This window comes from Camellia sinensis, chromosome 5, assembly GCF_055761805.1.
Source record: "Camellia sinensis isolate YWXY chromosome 5, ASM5576180v1, whole genome shotgun sequence".
Taxonomy (NCBI): domain Eukaryota; kingdom Viridiplantae; phylum Streptophyta; class Magnoliopsida; order Ericales; family Theaceae; genus Camellia; species Camellia sinensis.
This window is the reverse complement of record NC_138965.1, coordinates 191,874,723-191,894,307: the sequence shown is the minus strand read 5'-3', so window position 1 is coordinate 191,894,307 and position 19,585 is coordinate 191,874,723. Positions and strand designations below refer to the sequence as shown.

The 19,585-nt window shown below is 36.3% G+C and overlaps 2 protein-coding genes across 2 annotated transcripts; both read right to left on the bottom strand.

Moving 5' to 3' along the window:
* Positions 1 to 624: 624 nt before the first annotated feature.
* On the bottom strand, positions 625 to 2,113 carry LOC145791092 (uncharacterized). The gene is made up of 2 exons (XM_082870931.1): positions 1,267 to 2,113; positions 625 to 946 (listed from the first exon to the last, which is right to left on the bottom strand). Exons 1-2 carry the CDS (start codon positions 2,057 to 2,059, stop codon positions 912 to 914), a joined length of 828 nt encoding a protein of 275 aa, XP_082727057.1. The 5' UTR covers positions 2,060 to 2,113; the 3' UTR covers positions 625 to 911.
* Positions 2,114 to 5,349: 3,236 nt separating this feature from the next.
* LOC114298454 (ubiquitin receptor RAD23c) lies at positions 5,350 to 16,599 on the bottom strand. The gene is made up of 12 exons (XM_028243023.2): positions 16,275 to 16,599; positions 14,047 to 14,208; positions 12,935 to 12,988; positions 10,945 to 11,009; positions 10,758 to 10,823; positions 10,437 to 10,614; positions 8,246 to 8,398; positions 8,105 to 8,173; positions 7,968 to 8,015; positions 7,737 to 7,846; positions 7,572 to 7,650; positions 5,350 to 5,750 (listed from the first exon to the last, which is right to left on the bottom strand). Exons 1-12 carry the CDS (start codon positions 16,338 to 16,340, stop codon positions 5,634 to 5,636), a joined length of 1,167 nt encoding a protein of 388 aa, XP_028098824.1. The 5' UTR covers positions 16,341 to 16,599; the 3' UTR covers positions 5,350 to 5,633.
* Positions 16,600 to 19,585: the final 2,986 nt, after the last annotated feature.

Below are 19,585 nucleotides of genomic sequence, written 5' to 3'. Positions count from 1 at the left end.
TATACCCTTTTTGATGTGACGAATACCCGATGAAGATACACTTGAGCGACCTGGGATCAAGTTTACTTCGATACTGTTGATGGATATGAACAAAGACAGAACACCCGAAAATTTTTGGTGGGATAGTGGAGATGAGGCGAGTAGTTGGAAAGGATTTTAGGAGAAGTTGACAAGGAGTTTGGAATTGTAGTACCCTAGATGGCATCCTATTGATAAGGTAGGCTGCTGTAAGAACAGCTTCCCCCCAGAAGAATTGTGGAACATTTGTGGAAAACATTAGCGATCTAGCAACATCTAACAAATGTCTATTTTTCCGTTCAGCGATGCCATTTTGTTGTGGGGTGTCAACACATGAACTTAAGTGAACTATCCCTTCTTTGGCTAAAAATTCTCCTAGAATGGAGTTGAAATAGTCCCGAGCATTATCAGATTTTAGAATTTGGATTTTTGACTGGAATTGTGTCTGAATCATAATTTGAAAATTTTTGAAAATTTGGCTTGTTTCAGATTTGTCTTTCATGAGGAAGACCCAGGTTAATCTAGTATGATCATCTATGAATGAGACAAACCACCTAGTACCAGTTACATTTTTTATTCTTGATGGACCCCAGATATCACTATGAATTAGTGAGAATGGACGAGACGCTTTATAGGATTGAATGGGAAAATGGGACCGTACATGCTTAGACAATTGACAGATTTCACAATCAAAAGGTTTTGGAGTTTTAAATAATGAAGGAAATAAATGCTTGAGATACATAACATTCGGATGACCTAAGCGATAGTGCCACAACATAATTGCTCTATCGTTATTTTGACACGAAACCGAAAAAGAACTACCACGAATTGTCGTTTGAGGTTGTTCCTGTGGATAGTGGCATTCCTTAAGGATGTAGAGTCCAGAGCATTCCTCAGCATTGCCAATCGTCTTCCCCGAATCCAAATCCTGAAATTCACAATGAGTGGAGAAAAAATTAGTAACACACCTCTTTTCCTTAGTGAGTTTACTAATTGACAATAAATTACAGTCCAAGTCAGGAACAAGGAGAACAGAGTTGAGAATAAGATTCCTAGACAGCACAACTGAACCTATACCAGCAACCTTTGATAGTGAACCATCTGCTATTCGGACCGTTAAATTATTTTGACATGAGCTATATGTATCAAAAATTGTTGCATCTCCCGTCATATGATCAGATGCTCCTGAGTCCACAATCCAAGATTTTTTACGTTTCTTACCAATAGTAAAGGCGTTCAAAGAATTACCTTTGTGAGCCAAGGTTCCGGATCCAATGATGTGGTTGGAAGACGAACCAGATTGTGACTGTAGTAGTTTCTGGAGCATCTCCATTTGCTCCTTGGTGAAAGGGCTTGCTTCAGGTTGTGGTGATCGTTCATTTGTACCTACATGATTACCTCGTCCTTCTTTCTCAAGAGGCTGACGTGGCTTCCAATCTGCTGGCTTTCCATGAATCTTCCAGCAAGTTTCTCTCGAGTGACCCGGCTTTCTACAATGATCACACCAAGGCCTACCTCCTTTATTTTTCTGACGGTTGTCAATAGGAGCGAATTGAGTCTTAAGAGCCGAGCTTTCTGCCATATTCAGTTGTTGATGGGATCCCATCATGAGTTTTTTTCGGCTTTCTTCGCGACGGACTTCAGAGAATGCCTCTCTAAGGCTAGGTAGCGGTTTTACTCCCATAATTCTTCCTCTGATTTCATCAAGATTTGTGTTTAATCCTAACAAGAATGTAAACACACGCTTCCCTTCGACAATCTTTTTATACAACAAACCATCAGCAACACACTGCCAGTTATGAACCTCAAACGTATCAAGTTGACGCCATAGACGAGTAAGGGTATTGAAATATTCAGTTACCGTAAGATTGTCTTGACGTAAATCGTGGAGGGAGCTTTCAAGCTGGATGATTTCAGATGTGTTTTCCTTGTCTGAAAACGTTTCTTTTGCCATGTCCCAGATCTCTTTGGCAGTATCAAATGACAGAAAATTTTCGCCAATGTCAGTGGTCATAGAGTTGACGAGCCACGACATGACCATGTTATTTTCAGCTATCCACCTTTTGTAGGTTGATGCTGTGGTTTCTGGTAGTGCTGAGGCTCTGGTGATGTAGTCGTCTTTCTCCTTTCCCCGTATAAACATTAATATGGATTAAGACCATTGCAAATAATTTTGCCCATTCAATTTATGGGCGGTGATCGGAAGATGAGAGGTTTCCATTTGATGAGAGGATAAAGATGATGAGATGATAATATCAGAAGAAGAGGAGGATGAGTCGATAGCCATTCCAAAAGCTGGACCGTATTTAGGCATGAAATAGAAGAATAGATTTGAGTAGAAGAGAGAGACAACAAAAATATTGATGATGAGACAGGATTACACCTGCTCTGATACCATGAAAGAAATATTGAGAGAGTGATTGAAAGAGCTAATACACTCTGTGATTCAATTGTGTATTAAACATGAAGAGAAGGCTCCATTATATAGGAGAGCTAATACAACATCATTATGATACAACATTATGAAAGAAAACATATAAAAATAAAAGTAGCCGAAAGTTGAAGGCACTACCTAAAGCACTACAATAAATCATCTGATGGAGAAGCACTAACTATTAAATATATATTAATGATATAAGCATGCTTGGTATTATTATATTAACAAATAGCTTGCTTGATTTCCAATACTTTCTCTCTTCTCTTTCTCTCCTAGCTCATTCGGGGGATTCGGGCAGCTGAAATTAAGGGGAAAAACATTTTCCTTTTGAATTTTAAATTTATCATTATATATATATATTAAAATTGTGTGAAAAAAAAAAAAAAAAAAAAAAAAAAAAAAAACAAGGCACTAATGTAAATATTGAAAAAATTTCAAATAAGTATTGCAAGCATTAATGTCAATATCTTTACAAAATTAACAAGGCACAGCCGTAGTGAGTGATCAAAAAGCATTCTTCACACACAAAGAGTTCTTTTTTTTGGGTCAACAATTCTTTTTTGTGATGTTTTTCTTTTTCTAAGGAATTGCAAAACTCAGCACGAAACCATCTTGTTCTTTTGGTACAAAGAATTTTTATTTCGTTACAAGCTAAGTTGAAGACATAATATTTCGGACCCAACTATTTGTGATAGGAGACTCACACCTAACTTCTTCCTAAAAATAAAATAGATTTGCCAAAAAAATATTTAGTGGAAAGAGAGCCCCATAATGGATTTTGATGATGTGTTTCTTAGGTAGGATTTCGTGCAGAAGGCACATGAGACGAGATAAGATGCGACGTGGAAAAGTGAAGTCGCATAAAAAATTAGATTATTGCTAGTCACTCTCTTCAAAATAATCATTCATGAGTGGGGTTTATGTGAAAAAAAAAAAAAAATCAAACAAATCATAAATTGGTATGGTGTAGATCAAATTGCACGATTTGATTTATTTTTTCAATGTCTGGTTTCGATATTTTTTTTTTTTAAATAGACAAATTTTACTTCACAATTTGACTTGTAATTTTATAATTATAATTTGAGTTTAAAATCAAATTAAATTATTTAGATATATATATATATCTAATATTTATTCGTAGATAATTGAGTATTTATTATTATTCTTTTAGATATATACACAAGTATTTTATTGTAATTTGTTATTGTTTAGATATATATTCTTATATATATATATATATATATAGCGTCAATTTGATCATAACAATTCTAATTATATCAACTTTACACTTAAATTTTTGATATTGGGTCAATTTAGTCCTATTAATAATGCTCATTTAAAAATTAGATTGAAATCAAAAGTCAAAATAATTTGTTCACTCTCTTTAAAATGATTGAAGTGTTGATATCTATTTTGGAAAAAGAACCCCTAAATGCAGCCCATAAAAATTATTGAACCACCCCCTTTCCATATTTTTTTAATGCCCACTATACCCCCAAGTCAAATTACCTAAAGGGACAGAGATCCAAAATCCATTTCACCATCTTCACCTTTCAGTCGCCTCAGCCACCACCTCAAGTAGCCACCCAACCACCTCCTCACGCACCCCAGCTTTCATTGCCACCTTTCAGCCTCTTTTCACCTCCAATTGCTATCCCCAGCTCTTTCTACAATCTCCACCCTCACTACTCCTGTAGTCCTTCACTACAAGAGAGAGAGGTTAAGAAGAAGAAGAAGAAGAATGACGAGAGACCTCTAAGGTTTTAAAGAAGAAAAATAAGTCACAGTGAGATGGTTCACAAGGGATGATGAAAGGAGCTAAGGTGGTTCTGAGGAGGGAAAAGGGTTAGGGTTTGAAGAGGGAATGGTAAGGGGCAATAAGAGAGAATGCGAGGGCTTGGAAAGGGAAAGGGAAGGGGCAACAAGCAATAGCAAAGGTAGCATCGACAACAGAGATGAGAGGAAGGGGTACCAAGCAATGGTGGAAGTGGAGTGACATCGCTGACTAAGGGCAAGGTTGGGATTAATTAGTCTTTAATAAAAATCAACAAAATTTAAATTTGGGGATACGATGTCCAATAATTTTTATGGGGTGCAATTAAAAGTTCCTAATTTCAAAATTTTCTCTTGATTTGTGTCCAATATCTTGCCTGGTATTATCAATTGAAATATATTGACATAGAGTGAAAAATTAAAAGATAAAATTAATACAATTAGAACTACAACGACTAAATTAACACAACAGACAAGAATAAACACAAATCTTTAAGTACTCTAAGGTGGTCTAACTATTCTCATTTACTTTCTCCTGTCGACTGTAGGATCATATCAACTGAGATGAAAAGAAATACTAAATAGGAAAAGCATTAGAGGTAAGTACTATACTAGCCCTAAAGCCCTCCCTAAAATCATTGCTTCCTATAAAAGAAAGGGATCAAGTATGTAGTAGACCTCTACTCAATTAGCTATCTGATCATTCCTCATTCTGTTCATAGATTTATAAATCGCCTTCATAGGCCAGTACATTCACATGCTTTGTTCATGTTCAACTACATGTAACTTGAAAGGGCTGTGCATGGTTTGACTCTGGAAAATCAGACCAAACTTCAAAATTCAGACATAAATTAACCTAACTCACATTCGTAACTTCATTCATGTGGAGTCCCAACGTCCTCTTTCAAGAAGGAATTAGGCCACCAGTCTCTAACCCTTTTGACTCCACACAAGACAAATTGCAATTCCTATCTCAAATTTTCCTTATCTAAGGATTTATCTTCCGATGACAGAACCACCACCACCATCACCAAGATCCAACATAATGACTAGTATAAAACAACTCCACAACCATCATTGAAGCCATATATGGCTAATATGCCCAAAAAAAGCAGAGGATATTGCACAATTAAACAGGCCAACAAGCCTACTATGTATAGAAACTGTAATAGATCCTGACAAGGGAGGGTAGGTACTGAGGAAGACAAGTAGGGAAGCATGACAGTAGTTACACATATTGACAATCAAGTCCTCTCCAGTACTAACATTATAAAACTCAAATCTAGGGTTGGGGATGAAGTATATGAATTCAGAAAAGAGTAAGCCAACAAAAGAAAAAGAAAAAAGAAAAAAGAAAATAGATAACAAGTGAGAAGAACTATGGAGAAGAAAGATAATTGCCCGATCAGTCTTCAAATTCATGCATGTGATCCAAAAGGTAATTGGCAGCCAGCTCCTCATTCTTGTTGCAGGCAAAGAACACCTCCAGTACAATTGCCCGATCAAAACCCATTGCTTCGAGCTGAAACAAGGGGAGGAAAGAATTACCATTATAAACTAAATGTCAAAAAAATTAAATTAAGTCAAGAGGAAGTATCAGCAATCTTCAAGTAAAGGCCACAAGCCATCATCTGAGTTCACCTCCATAAATGAATCCAAAAAACAATAATTCAATGCAAGTCACAAAAAAAATCAGAAATTATAATTAATATTGAGCTGAGCTTTGCATCAAGATTAGTAACTTAAGTGACTTCCCATGAAAGAGTCCTAAAGATGCTCAACTGGATTGAAAACTATTTCTGAACCGTTTGATAATATCCTATTAGCTGAAAACTGAAAATTTCAGAGCTCCCTCAACTGTGGTTTCGCTAACGGCTGAATATGCCAAGTGCAATGTATTGTGGTTCCAAAAGTTTGATCTGAACTTAAAAATTTTACCAAGTTTTCAACTTCTAAAATTTCAGGTGCTTAATTTTTAAGTAGTAATTCAGGACTGAAACTTGTTAGTGCTAAAATCACAGTTTTACTAACCAGCACATAAGGTTGAAGTTTTAGGCTTTTAGCCAATCTAGCATCTAATCCAAAATCCATACACTTGAAATCACCGAAGGCAGTGACTGCCATCATCCCACCTGCTTAATTTTCTCTAGTATTACTATTCAGGATTGAAATACTTCCAGTGATTGCCATCCCCCCATATGAAAACAAACTAATTAAGAAAATGTAAATGATTGTAATCAACAGAAATCATTAAAAAAAAACTCAAAACCATGGTAACAATTTAAGAATTCAAGAATTATTCGGTTGAAATCATTCGTGATTCGAGAGTTACTCGAGAAAATATTGGCAATTGTTTGGGAAAATTTTCTAAAAACTTTTATTACAAAAAATTGTGAATGAAAACCCTAAAAAGATGAGCCCTCAATCTATAGTTATCTTGAATAATTTCTTCATAACTAGCAAAGTTTTAAAAGGCTTTATTAAGGCTCGCCTTGAGGCGAGGTTAAGGCAAAATGCCTCAAGGCTTTGATTTTAAGGCTATACTCTCCAAAGACTTGCGTACATAGTAGATGGTTTAAATATAAAAAGTAAAAAATAAAAAATAAATAAATAAATAAACCTCATCTTAGGGTTGGTTTGGGATGTTCTAAAAAAGTGCACTTTTTGACTTATTGGCTTACATGGGTTGGGTTTGATGTGATGTGTTAGAGAGGTGATGTGATTTAAATAAGATGATGTGACTTAAATAGGATAGTGACTTTTTGACTTTTTGTATTATTTAGGTTATGCCAAACTTGGCTTAAGTAAATGACCAATCAAGAAAAAAACACAAAGTTAATGCTTAGTGAGAAGCTTAATCACTAAAGCTGAAAACACCAATTTCACTTTCAAATTTCAATAAAGCAAAGCTTCCTTCTTTGCAGTGAAAAAAAGTAATTACACCTTTATATTTGATTTTGATGTATTTATTTATTGTTTTAAAATATTTAAATTATTTACTAAATATAAAAATTTGAAATTTGAAATGCTTAACCCTCAACGCCTGAAGGCTTATGCCTCGCCTCATGACGGGTTAAACGTCTTACGTAATGCATTTGCCTTTAAAAACTTTGATAACTAGTACGAATATTATTTATAATATTTGAGAGATATATAAATTTCAAGAATTATTAAAATATACAAGATAAATTTGGGATTTGTTCATATAATGAAACGAAAGTTTAGGGATAAATTCAAGAAATTTTCAAGAAGTGAGAGAATTTAGTAACTATGCCAAAAACCCTCTACAAAAGGATCACAGCAGGCACATCCAATCTGAATAAAGTTTAGGAAGTGCAAATACCCGTTCTATGGCTTCTCGCTCCTCGGGAGTAACTGTTACAGCCTGTGGCATTGCTGCAGAAAGCTGCCCCAGTATGTTCCTAATAACACATAACAACTTAAATTAGCAATGTAAACCTTTATAACTACCAAAAAAAAAGAGTATGAAACCAACTTGAGAACCTACCCTTCTCCACCTTCAACAGGTTCATTGATCAGACGAAGGAAATCAGCCTGGTGCTCCTGAATAAGCCTCATCAGGTGAGGGTTTTGCTTCCCCAGCTCCTGAAGCATGGGCTGTCAACAAGAAGAGAACAATAAAAAGCCCGTTAATTAAAAGAGAAAAAGAGACCATAGCATTCATAAAATTTTGTTAACAAACTACGAAGAGAGCAGCTGCAGAGCAGTTGTTAAGAACCTGCAAGATTTGTGGATTAGCCTGGACCATAGCTCGCAGGGCTTGGAACTGAAACAGGAAAGCAAAAAGTTTATAATGTGACACACAACATATGCATGTGTGTGCGAGCACAGACGCACACAGGGAGGAGTACCTACCTGTTGACTGTTGCGTAGAAAATCGAGTGTGCCTGCGCCAGCAGCATTTGAACCCATGTTTGGTAGACCCTATTGCCAGAAAATATCTAGTCATCACCCATATAATTTCCAACAAATTCAGTTAATAATGACTATACATACCTGGGGAAAGAGATCCAACGGATTAGCGTTGGGTCCACTTGCAGGAACTGGTGCTGGTTGTGCTGGTTGTGGAGGCTGAGCTGCAGGATTTGCAGCGAGTCCAGTTGCTGGGGCTCGGGCCACAGGTGGAACTTCAGCTTGCTCGGGTATACCCTAGTATAAAAAAATAATAAATTACAACATAAAGACACCAATATCTAGAATAGTACAACCTCTAAATTTTTTGTTAAAAGATCTTGGGGTGGTAATTCAAGTGATAAGAGACTGCTTTAGTTCTCGAAATTAAAATCAAAAGTATCCATGAACTCCAATATCAAAGATGGAATGGAAGATCGAAGGAACTTAGCTTTGTGTGATATTATAGATTATTCATTTTAGGCATATTAGTCCTAATATGCCAAATGCTCATTTGCAATGCTTAGTGCAATCTTCAAAATCAAAACTTAAAAAAGCCAGGGAAATAAAATATTTTAGTTAATAATACGAAATAGCTAAACTGAGACATGCTGAATCAAACTCAGTCATTGTGAATCACATCATACAAACTGGCACCAAATCAGTCCACCTCCCACCCAAATACAACCCAAATAGTAGGTTGTTATGTCATCACACCATCTTTAAGTTCACCAGCCACCAGTCTGGAAATATGAGTACATCTTTCAAAATGAGTGATTCCTAAATGAAAATTATTAACTAGCAGAATATGACAGCACAGGCAATAATCTCCCCACCCCCATTTATGTTCCAAAATGTCTCTCACTCTTCACAGTTAAATGTAAATAAAGCATACGAATTAAAAATACATATCTGCAGGATAACAAATGTGATCTCCTCCCAATTCTTCTCTGTAGATACTTCCCAACATGCAATGTGTTATAAACATGTAAGCAATGAGTTGTGCCTTACATGTTGGCATGTAGACCTATACATGTCAGCAGGTGCCTAAGTCCACGTGTATGGTCCACAAGTTCGGTCATGATGAACAGGTTTAAAAAGACAACAGGACTTCGTCTGCTTAGATCCTACACCTCATTATTATGAAGCTCACTAATCTAACCCCCTGTGGGAGTTAGGAGTATATATAGGCTGTCTTATGGACTTCATTGTTGCAGTGTTCATACCAGGCACCACATTACTTGACTGCAGTGATTATACAGCTAATCCTTCATCATCGTGGAAGTTGCCCCGCAAGCTCATAAACATAGCCAAGAGGCAAAGCCTAGGCATGTTGAAGCCTTTGGTACCCACCGTGGTATTCTTTGGGATTTGTGACTCAAACCTAGAGAAGGAGGTTTCTCCAAGGCACCACAACTCGCATGGGTCAAGCTGCCTAAGGCGCCTCATCAAGAGACAATCCTAATGGTCTATCTAAATCCTAAGACAGCCTAATGACTTCCCTATAGATATGGAATTGCCATTACATTTAATTAAAGATTTCACCTAACATTGATGTTTTCACTTGAGCATTGTACTTTTTGAGTTATGGTTCACCACTAGCTCCCTCTCTTCTGGATTGGACTGCACTATCTCTTTCCTAATCATTGGATCTATGGTGCCTCTGACGTGTTTTGATGAACCTCTGACCACCTGATCAACTTTTACAGGCTCATCGCCAATGCCTATTGTCTTTTTATATTTTATTTTTCCCTAATATGCTTTTAAACTCATAACTCCATACATATCCAGCTTCTCCATATTAAGACGGAGAGTGTATGGCCTAACCTTACCCTCCCTTTTCTCCCCTTGTAAATGTGAAATATAGCTGAGAGAGAGAGAGAGAGACGTGAAAAGACAGAATCATTAGGTCTTTTCCTATTTATTTATTTATTTAAGGAAGAGAGTCATGAGAAATAGTCGTGTGCCCCACAATTTCATTTTTGTTTTCTTTTCCCTCCATATTATTCCCATGCATTATACACGCTGAGAGTCATGAGACTACTAGTTATTTTAACAAAAGACAGAACATTATGCCAGACTCATGCCTTGTCTAACAAAACAAAATTAAGTGGATTCCCATTTGCAATAATTTCCCTGAGGCAAATAATTCACAGCCTCCGCTGATATTTTCCAACTAATTATACTGTATTTGAATGTTAATGACAGAATAAACTCTCCAAACAATGTCTCTTTAAACATTACTTCCAACTGCAATGGACATACCAAAGGATCAAGCAGATGCGAAGACACTTACAGAATATAAATATTCAACAGCTCTCTCTGGGTTGTTGAAAGCAGCTCGAAGAGCACGAACAACAGTATCCCTATCCCAAATCCCTCCACCCATATCAAGAATTTGCTGAATTGTTCCCTCAAGATTACTACCAGCAACCAGGTTAGATGCTGCTTGATCATAAACACCAGACTCTGACCTGGTTGAACATCCATTATTGACTATCAGTGAAAGAGGTGAAGCATGTGCAGGAATTCTCCAAATAAAACAAATTGACAATATGAGATGGAAATGCACACTTCACAAGTTAAGTAAGAAAAAAGGGAAAAAAAAAAAACTCACGCAGCAATAACTGAAGAGTCAGAAGCTGGAACTGGAGCTGGTGCAGGTGAGGGGACAGACGCAGGGCTGTGGAGTGGAGATAATCATAATGAGAAATATATTCCAACAAATGAAAAATAAATGAATAAATAAATAACTGTTAAAGAAATATTTTTCATATTATTCCATGGAAAAATTTAAGACTCACGCTGCTGAGGTCACTGCAGGAGCTTGAATGGCTGTAGTAGGAGGTGGGGCACTTGTCTGTGGTGCCTAAATGTCGAGAGAAAAATTAGATGCATCTCACACATTAATCTGAAATACATTAACTAAAAAAGAAAAAAGGGGTATAGAACACCAAAACACAGGAAAAAATTCAAAAAAGCATAGTTGGCTTGCAAATCAACCTTACTTGCCATAATTATAGGACAAATTACACTTTACCCCCCTGGTTTGGCCTATGTGCACAGCTGACCTATTTTGATTCTATGGATCATATGATCTCCAACCTGGCCATCCTTAGTAAAAAAAATTGTTCACTCCTCGTTATCTCCTGATTTTCAATCTTTATTTCTCCATTATTTCTACTTCTATTGCTATTAAAGTTACATTCCATATAATCAGTTGCAGTTCTACCAATTTTAAATCTTTTGGACTCGAATGCTTCTCTCAAAATTTCTAATTTAATTGCTCCCTAAACTTCTTCTACTAAAACAATATCATCTACTAGCAATATACACTACAGGATATTATCCTTAATGTGTTTTGTTAATTTATCCATGACTAAGACAAATAGGTAAAGATTCAAAGTTAACCCTTGATGCAATCCTATAGTGATTGGAAATCATAAGTTTCTTCTGTAGGTGATTTAATTGTAGTTATAAATTGATAAGTTGAATATATATATATATATATATATTACTTATGAGGAAAAAAAATTCTCCCTCATTTTCCAAGGATCAAATTAACTGAGGAAGAAAAATTAACATACAAAAGTGTGTGTATGTGAGTGTGTTTGGGAGGAAGAGCAACACCAAATGCTCTATCCCTCACTATTCTTCTCCTACGTATATTAAATCCTACCAATTTAAGCATGGAACGAGAACCTAGCAATATATTAGCTTCAGATAATGATCTTTCATGTTTCATTGTCAAACTAAAAGGTTTCCATTATGGAAATAGTTTCTGCATAAGTTCTAATCTGCATGCACAAATTTAGTTTGAAAGGCATTAAGGTGTCATCTAAATAGCACAGACACGGTCACAATACAGACATGCCGATTTTAAAAAACATTGGGCACGTCACAGTTGGGACACAAGTGTTGGACACGACAAGCTTCCTCAGCAGAAGCGTTCATGCTTCTTAGGGAGTCACTGTACACATTTTTATAATCAAATTAGAAGTTCTCCATTTTGACAGGAGCTTATGTAACACTTTCAAATTGCATTCACGGGTATGTTTGAAAAGAAAAAAACATTTAAAACTCTTCAATAGAGTATGGACATTGAAGTTAGTACAAGGTTAAATCTCCTTGACCTTTCTCAGTCCTAGTTCATAAGGTGCCATGAAACTTCTTCCATAGCTCTCAAGAAACTAGACTAAGGGATCCACTATGCCCCATCCTTGCTCACAGGTTTAATGGGAATTCTTTATAGCTGCTCTCCAGTAATTAAGTTGAGTGATCCACTGTCCTATGGTTTCCATTATTGAGGAAAAGGTACTCAATAGCATATTGGTGAATCAATATGCCCATTAACAAATGTGGCTCAACCATTAGGCTACTAGTGTGTTGCCCAAGGCCTACTTATAAGATATCAAAAAAAAATTATTGTCAATGGCCTCAATTTTTTGAAGGTCCAATAAGATAAGTCCTCTTTAAATGTTTAGTTTGAGGTCTCAAAATAACTCGGGCCCCTACTTTCCCATTAACAATAAAAATGCATTTATGGAATTTCAATGATATCGAACTCTTCTAAAGAACTTCATACTTGAGAAATCTCTGAAAAGGTGTCTGTGACGATAATGCTGACCACCTTCTGTTTTGTTGTCAGTAAATTAAATCCCGAATGTAAGGGCTTGGCAGAAATAATAAGATTGATGGGAGGTTTCACTTGTCTAAGCAACAATGGCAGAAACATTACAACAACGCCACAAAAATCACCACACTGGAAACATCACTAAAATAAGTTGTAATTACCTTAGTTGTAGGTGCAGTCGATGTGGTTGAACCTTCACCAGATGAGCTCTTATTCTAGCGATGTTCAAGCACGCAAAGTGAGAAATCAGTAAAAAAAAACAAATAACGTCTGGTTGAGATACAACAAAGAGATTCATAAAACAACATCAATGAACAGAAACACAAAAAAAAAAAAAAAAAAAGGGTTAAGGGAGCATGTTCATATGTGTCTCAAATATTTGGAAGAAACCTAAGGAAATATGACCAGAGTATAATTACAACATAGACTGCTCCTGAGGATTGTATAACAAGCACTAACAGTTTACAGCTTTCATTAGAAGGTTATGCCATTTGTTTTCTTTGCCCAACAAATAAATAAACAAAATTTCTGATGTGTTTTTCACTTTCTGATTTTTACCACTTTGCTAGTGTTGTTTTAATGCGTTTTTTTACTTTGTTGTTGTTGTTTTAATGTGTTTTTCACTTTTTGATGTCCATCCGTTCATTGTTGTACTTTTAATATCATGTATAACAACAGATTTATACATAATTGTGAGTTATTGCATTGGCAGGTCCAATCAATTCATAGCCTCCAGTGCACAACCCAATGGTCCCATATTTACGCAAGAAGTTGTGATTGATGATTAATATAAACCTTTATCAAATAATACCAGACCCAATTGAGATTGTCCAATTCCAAGAGGAAGCAATCATTTCCTTATCACTTTGATAATACCAGGAAATGCACGTCTTCCCTTCAAAGCCTCCCAATAGACACTACAGTGTGAGTTGTAATTCATCTGTTACACCACTACAAGTTTTAGTTGCTCAATCCACCAAGTTCATGAACTACCAAGGGAAAATTATAGTCCTTCCAGGGAATCAACTAGGCCGTAGAGCCCTTGACATGTCATGTAGTAGACTACCATTTTGCTTTGTACCAATTTCGTTACACAGGATAAGAATTACATTTTTCTCTTGGAACAACTATAAGAAGATAACTTTCTAAGAACAAGAGAAACATTTAAGTGCACATAAAATCAAAACTAGCTAAAGTCATTTCATTGATGATATACATGCATATATGTAGATATATGAATATAGTTTTTAAAAACTTCAAATCAAAACATTACCTTCGTTAACATGATGACAACAAAACTATTTTCAGCAACGTTGTTTTCTTCCAATGTTGTGCCATCTTTCAGAACCTTCCCTTGATGAATAAGCATCAGTTGTGGAGCAGGATACACATCTGCCCCTTGAACAGATTCAATGTTTTTCTTGACATCAACAACCTGAAGAACAATATATTGATCAGTTTCAACTCAAGTAAATTTCACAAGTGAATTAAAAGGAAAAGGGCAAGCTTGCAACAAAAACTCCTACAAAACCTTGTGCACTTAGATTGGCTACATGAATCGTATTTCACCATTCAACTCTATCTGGGGTCACAATTGAAATAAATTTGTGAGTACCACATCTATAATTTAGCTTTTTCCTACCCCATGAATTACCCTCAATGCAAACCATGACTATTCACAAATCACCAGTAATCCAAAGAATATACCTCGTTGCAAACAAAATCGAGCGAAGGGTGGACTCTCTTTTTCTTTCTCAAAACAAATTTAAGTCCTTTCTACATACCCCTCACACTCTGATGGTCAATTGAAAGCGTTGGCTACAAATTGGAGAAACTGACAACTCAAATCAAACACCAAAATCTGAAGAACAAGACAATTGGATGTGTCCTACATCGTGGTAGCCATGGCTGAGATTGGATGTGTCCTACACCGTGGTAGCCATGTAGTTATGTTCTACTGACCACAAGAGAACACATGTAAGGATGGAACTAAGAACCGAGTCAACCAACACCAACAAAACTATATTTACATAGGTATGCACACAGACAATAGAGACTGCCACAGAGATTATCACAAAGGGGACGTCTGCAAAGGGAAAGTCTGAAAACACTAGTAATTAAACCATGTGTTGCTTGAAATATGAAAAGATCCAATCAGAAGCCTTAACTATTCCATTGAGTACAATCTCAGCACAAAACGCAACGAGTTCTACAACAAGATAGCAACAAAGACAGGTTTGGACATCTAGCATTATTAGGTACCACCATAACCCAAATTCCAGACATAAGTGCAGCCCGCTCTACGACAGAGATGAAAATTAATATACTCTACACAGAACAGAATTAATAACTACAATGTTGTTTTAGACATTTATTTTTCCAATGAATCCATCCTTTAAAGTATCATATGTAGCAAACAAATACTAAAACAGAAGTAAGACATGTCGAGTAATGAACTAAGAATACCAGCGCACCACTGAGATGTAAATTAATATCCTCTACACAAAATTAATAACTACAATCTTATTTAAGACAATTGTTTCTCCGATCAATCCATGTATCATCAGAAGTAAGCAAATACAAAAGCAGAAGCAAGATGTGTCAACTAATGGACTAAGAATACAGAGTAAAAAAGAATTCCCTTAGTCAAGAAGTATCGTCATATCAGTAAAACCTACATTTTTAAGAAATGAGGCTACTATGTACAACTACAAAAGGCTTCACTAACAGCTTCAAAATCCCAATTTCATATCAATCCATATAGCAGCCCAATTCAAGTTCCTAAATTGATAACTCCCAATCCCAACTAATCCATCAGAAGTTAGGCGTGTCAATAATGAACCAAGAATACGGAGTAAAACAGATTTCTCTTAACTAAGAAGTATCTACACATCAGCAAAACCTACATTTTAAGCAATGAGGATAGTGAATTCAAATACAAAAGGCTTCACTAACAGCTTCAAAACCCCAGTTTTGTATCAATCCATATAGCAACCCAATTCAAGTGCCTAAATTGATAAGTCCCAACTAATTCATCAGAAGTAAGACGCGTCAACTAATGAACTAAAAATACGAAGTAAAATAGATTTCTCTTAATTAAGAAGTATCTACACATCAGCAAAACCTACATTTTTAAGCAATGAGGCTTGCGAATTCAAATACGAAAGCTTCGCTTGCTAACAATTTGAAAACCCCAATTTCTACTGAGCCCGGATAAGCAAAACAATACAAGTTCCTAAATTGAAAAATCCCAACTAATTCAAAGCAAAACAAAACCCAAAATTCAAAACAGCAACACATATTCACACGCAAAAAACGATACATAAACAGCAAACAAAAGCAAATAGTGATAGTCTCATAACCAATTCGAGTACATAGCATATCAAAAAGTCAGTGAAAACCCTAATTCTCAATCAACAACGACAAGAGAAAAACCCTAGTACACGCGATTATGAATATAAAGACAGGAGGAGGATGGGGAGGAGAAGAGAGAAGTCGAACCGTATCTTGAGGTTTCACTTCAATTTCAAAGTGACTGCCTTTCAAGGTTTTGACGAAAATCTTCATTGTAGCGATTGTGCTCGATCTTCGGCCGTAAGGTCTCGACTTCTCTGCTCCGATCCGTCTGCGGAAACCCCTATAGAGAGAGAGAGAAAGAGAGAGAGAGATATGAGTTGAGAAAGCCCAAGGCACAAGTAAGAATCTGAATCACCGCAGCCGGTACTCGAGGCTTCCTTCATAAAAGGGCTAAAAAAGAACCCTTAAGTCCAGTGGTTACTGCCACGCTCTGTTAGGATGTTGTTGCACACGCGCTATTAAATTTTTTTTCTCTTTTTTTTTTTTATGACTTACGTCTATGTTTTAATAACTGGACTTATTATCCAATAGACTCTGTAATAATTAATATCATTTTTCATCAAATATTATTAAAAAAATGTCACTAATTGTTAATTTTCAGCCACAATTTGAAAATTTTGTTATAAAAAAGTCACTAATTATAAGTTTTAGTGATAATTTTAAAAAAAATCTTCACAAAAAAAGTCACTAAATTTTAACTTTAAACGACAGTTTAAAAAATCCGTCACATAAAAATGTCACCAATTGTAAGTTTTAACAACAATTTATAAAAATCTTGAAAAAAAATCGCTAATTATCAATTTTTAGTGATATATGCAAAAAAATCGTCACAAAAAATTATTTTTAATAATGATTTTACTATAATTTATTTTCAATAGAATTTGATATAAATTAAATCCAACTATTAGCACCTATTTGTACTTTACTTTTTTTTCCCTTCATTTATAAATATAGTTTCAGTGTGATGTAGTTAGATTACAATTGAAATATTCATTATTACTTCATCAACTTAAACCCATGATCTCCCCTCACTGCATCCTAAGACGTGGTTATTAAACCATTGGGGGCAAACCTTGCGATGTCTTATTAAACATATTTGTTTGGCAACAAATTCTATGATAATGAATTGTAGGATATGATGCCCGATAGTAGACAGTGGATGAATTTGATGATCGGTGATGGATAGCCGCCAAAGTTGGTAGGCGGTCATAGGATGGACAAGTAGTTGCCACAAGCTACAGTGTTTACCGATTGATGGGACCTGGAGTTACTGTCGTGAGTAATAATCATTGTGAGGTACGTTGTGACTTGCTTAAATTTATTTCAATAATCTAAACCGTTTAACATAACTGAAAGTTCATCAAGTAGATTATTCATTAAAAAGTCAAGTATAATCGGATATTTGTAGTCTCATAATCGACCTTTTTTTTTTGTAAGAAAATAAATATCTAATATGATTTTGATAATGTTTTTAAAAATAATTAGAACCTGATCATGAAGATATAGATATCCAATTAATCTCATTTTTACATATATAATACATTTAACAAAACTTATAATATAAATAATTCAAATCATTAAAATAGATTCAAAATAATGTCATCCGAAAGCTCACAGCAATTATTGATGTAACTTACAATAGTAAAGAGTGACTATAAAGTAGTCGAAGTTTTCCTATGAGCGTTTGGTGGTGGTGGTACACACTGAATGTGGTGGATGGTGGTCGAAAAGGGTAGAAATTAGAGGAAATAATAAAAAGTGGTTATGAAAATAAACGAAAATATTTTTATATTTAAAGATTTTATATCAATTCTAATTTTGTAATTTAAAATAATAAACTGTACAGGGAGGAAATAATTCTCCTCGTATAATCCTGTTGACCAAGTTCACGCTCCTCCGTACGACGTCGCTTTGTCACCTGAAAACACAAACGTGAGCTAGCCGGCGGGTGTGTGCCGGAAACCTCTCCGATGCCTAAGTCAGAAAACTTGACAAATAGACAAAGCTCTAAGTTCTCAGAAAGATTGTGTTCAAATACCTCCTCCAAGGTGATGCTTGTGAGCTTTTATAAGTTTCATATGGCACAGTCCTAGTAGGACTTGTATTTCTCCATACAGAGTCCTCCTAGGATTCAATCTCTTAAGGATAATGCTTATCCTTTTACACCCTCCCCCACTGCTCAAACCAAGTGGGATGGTTTTCTTTACGGCCGAACTTCCTTTTGACCGAAGTAAACTTGGCTATACCGAGCCACAGAAGGCCGAACTATCCTTAGCTCGGTCTTCTCCTCCAACTCTTTACTTCGGCTGCCCTGTTCGACCTTGATGCGCTTAGATCAAACTTCCAGGTAACAAGTTCGGACCGACCTACCCGATGTAAGTCACGACCGGATTAATTCCGACACCGGTCTTCTCAGAACATACTGCGACAGGACTAACTCTGAGACCGGCCTAACTGTGAATTGCCTCCAGACCGGAGTAATTTTACTCCTCCTTGGGCCGAAGTAGCTTTGTCTTCCCAAGGCCGGAGTAACTTTGCCCTTCTGAGCCGGAGTATTCTGTACGGCCTGTTTACCTAGTCCACTGCGCTTTGGGCCTCAAAACCAAACTCGAAGTTCGGCCCAATTTTCCCAAAAATTACCCTCTCAATTGCCCCTTAATTCCATCTGTGCAACATGATTGGGATTACCAGCCTTCTGGCCGAGCTAGAGTTTGTCATGCTTTTTCAGCCGAGCTAAAACCCTTTAGCCTTTCCAGCCGAGCTAAGTTTACCTCGGGTACAACTATGTCCGGTCAAAAACGTCTCTTCAATCACAGCGACTGTATCGCTTCCCATTCCCGTGACACGTGGCAAACTCTGATAGGCTGTGGCCAACTGTCACGCCGTCCTTCAGAATTTTCGTACTGTTCCCGCCTCTTTTTGCCGCCTTTTTTCTCTCTCCCTTTTCACAAAACAGCCTTTCTCCTTCTTGAATCACTTCACCTTCTAATCTTCACTTTCTCTTCTTCCCTGGTTCCTGAGTCTTTGAGTTTGCTGTGTTCGTGCCTCCATTGCTGCCATTGCCTCCATTTCTAGCTTCTCTTATACAGGTAAGCAAGCCTATCCTTCTTGCTTTTTTTGTTTTCGTACTTTGCTTTCCATGCTCTGTATGTTTTTTGCAAACAGTTTGTCCATTTCTGATTCGCTTTTGTACTTTTATGGAGAAACCATTAGAACTCTATGTATATGTCATATACCCTAGAGAAAAAATTTCGATTTTGATCCAGAATCACGTCCCGACCGAACTTGGATACTGTTTGTGTCATGTATGTGAATAGATTCAGAACATAACCGGACTAGAACTTGTAGGAATATCAGTAGTTTCTTTTGACCCACTCTAGCCAAGATAGGATCACCGAACAAGCTTGCTCATACCGAACTAGGTACTTCGGTCTATAACCGAGCTAGGATTTTGG

Excerpts from the sequence above, each read along its gene's own strand:
- LOC114298454 (XM_028243023.2), bottom strand. The coding sequence starts at position 16,340 with ATGAAGATTTTCGTCAAAACCTTGAAAGGCAGTCACTTTGAAATTGAA. Across the intron at positions 8,174-8,245 it reads CGTTGGATCTCTTTCCCCAG|GGTCTACCAAACATGGGTTC; the intron begins GTATGTATAGTC and ends TTCTGGCAATAG. Across the intron at positions 5,751-7,571 it reads AGCGAGAAGCCATAGAACGG|CTCGAAGCAATGGGTTTTGA; the intron begins GTATTTGCACTT and ends CCCTTGTTTCAG.
- LOC145791092 (XM_082870931.1), bottom strand. The coding sequence starts at position 2,059 with ATGGTCATGTCGTGGCTCGTCAACTCTATGACCACTGACATTGGCGAA. Across the intron at positions 947-1,266 it reads CGGAACCTTGGCTCACAAAG|GATTTGGATTCGGGGAAGAC; the intron begins GTAATTCTTTGA and ends TGTGAATTTCAG.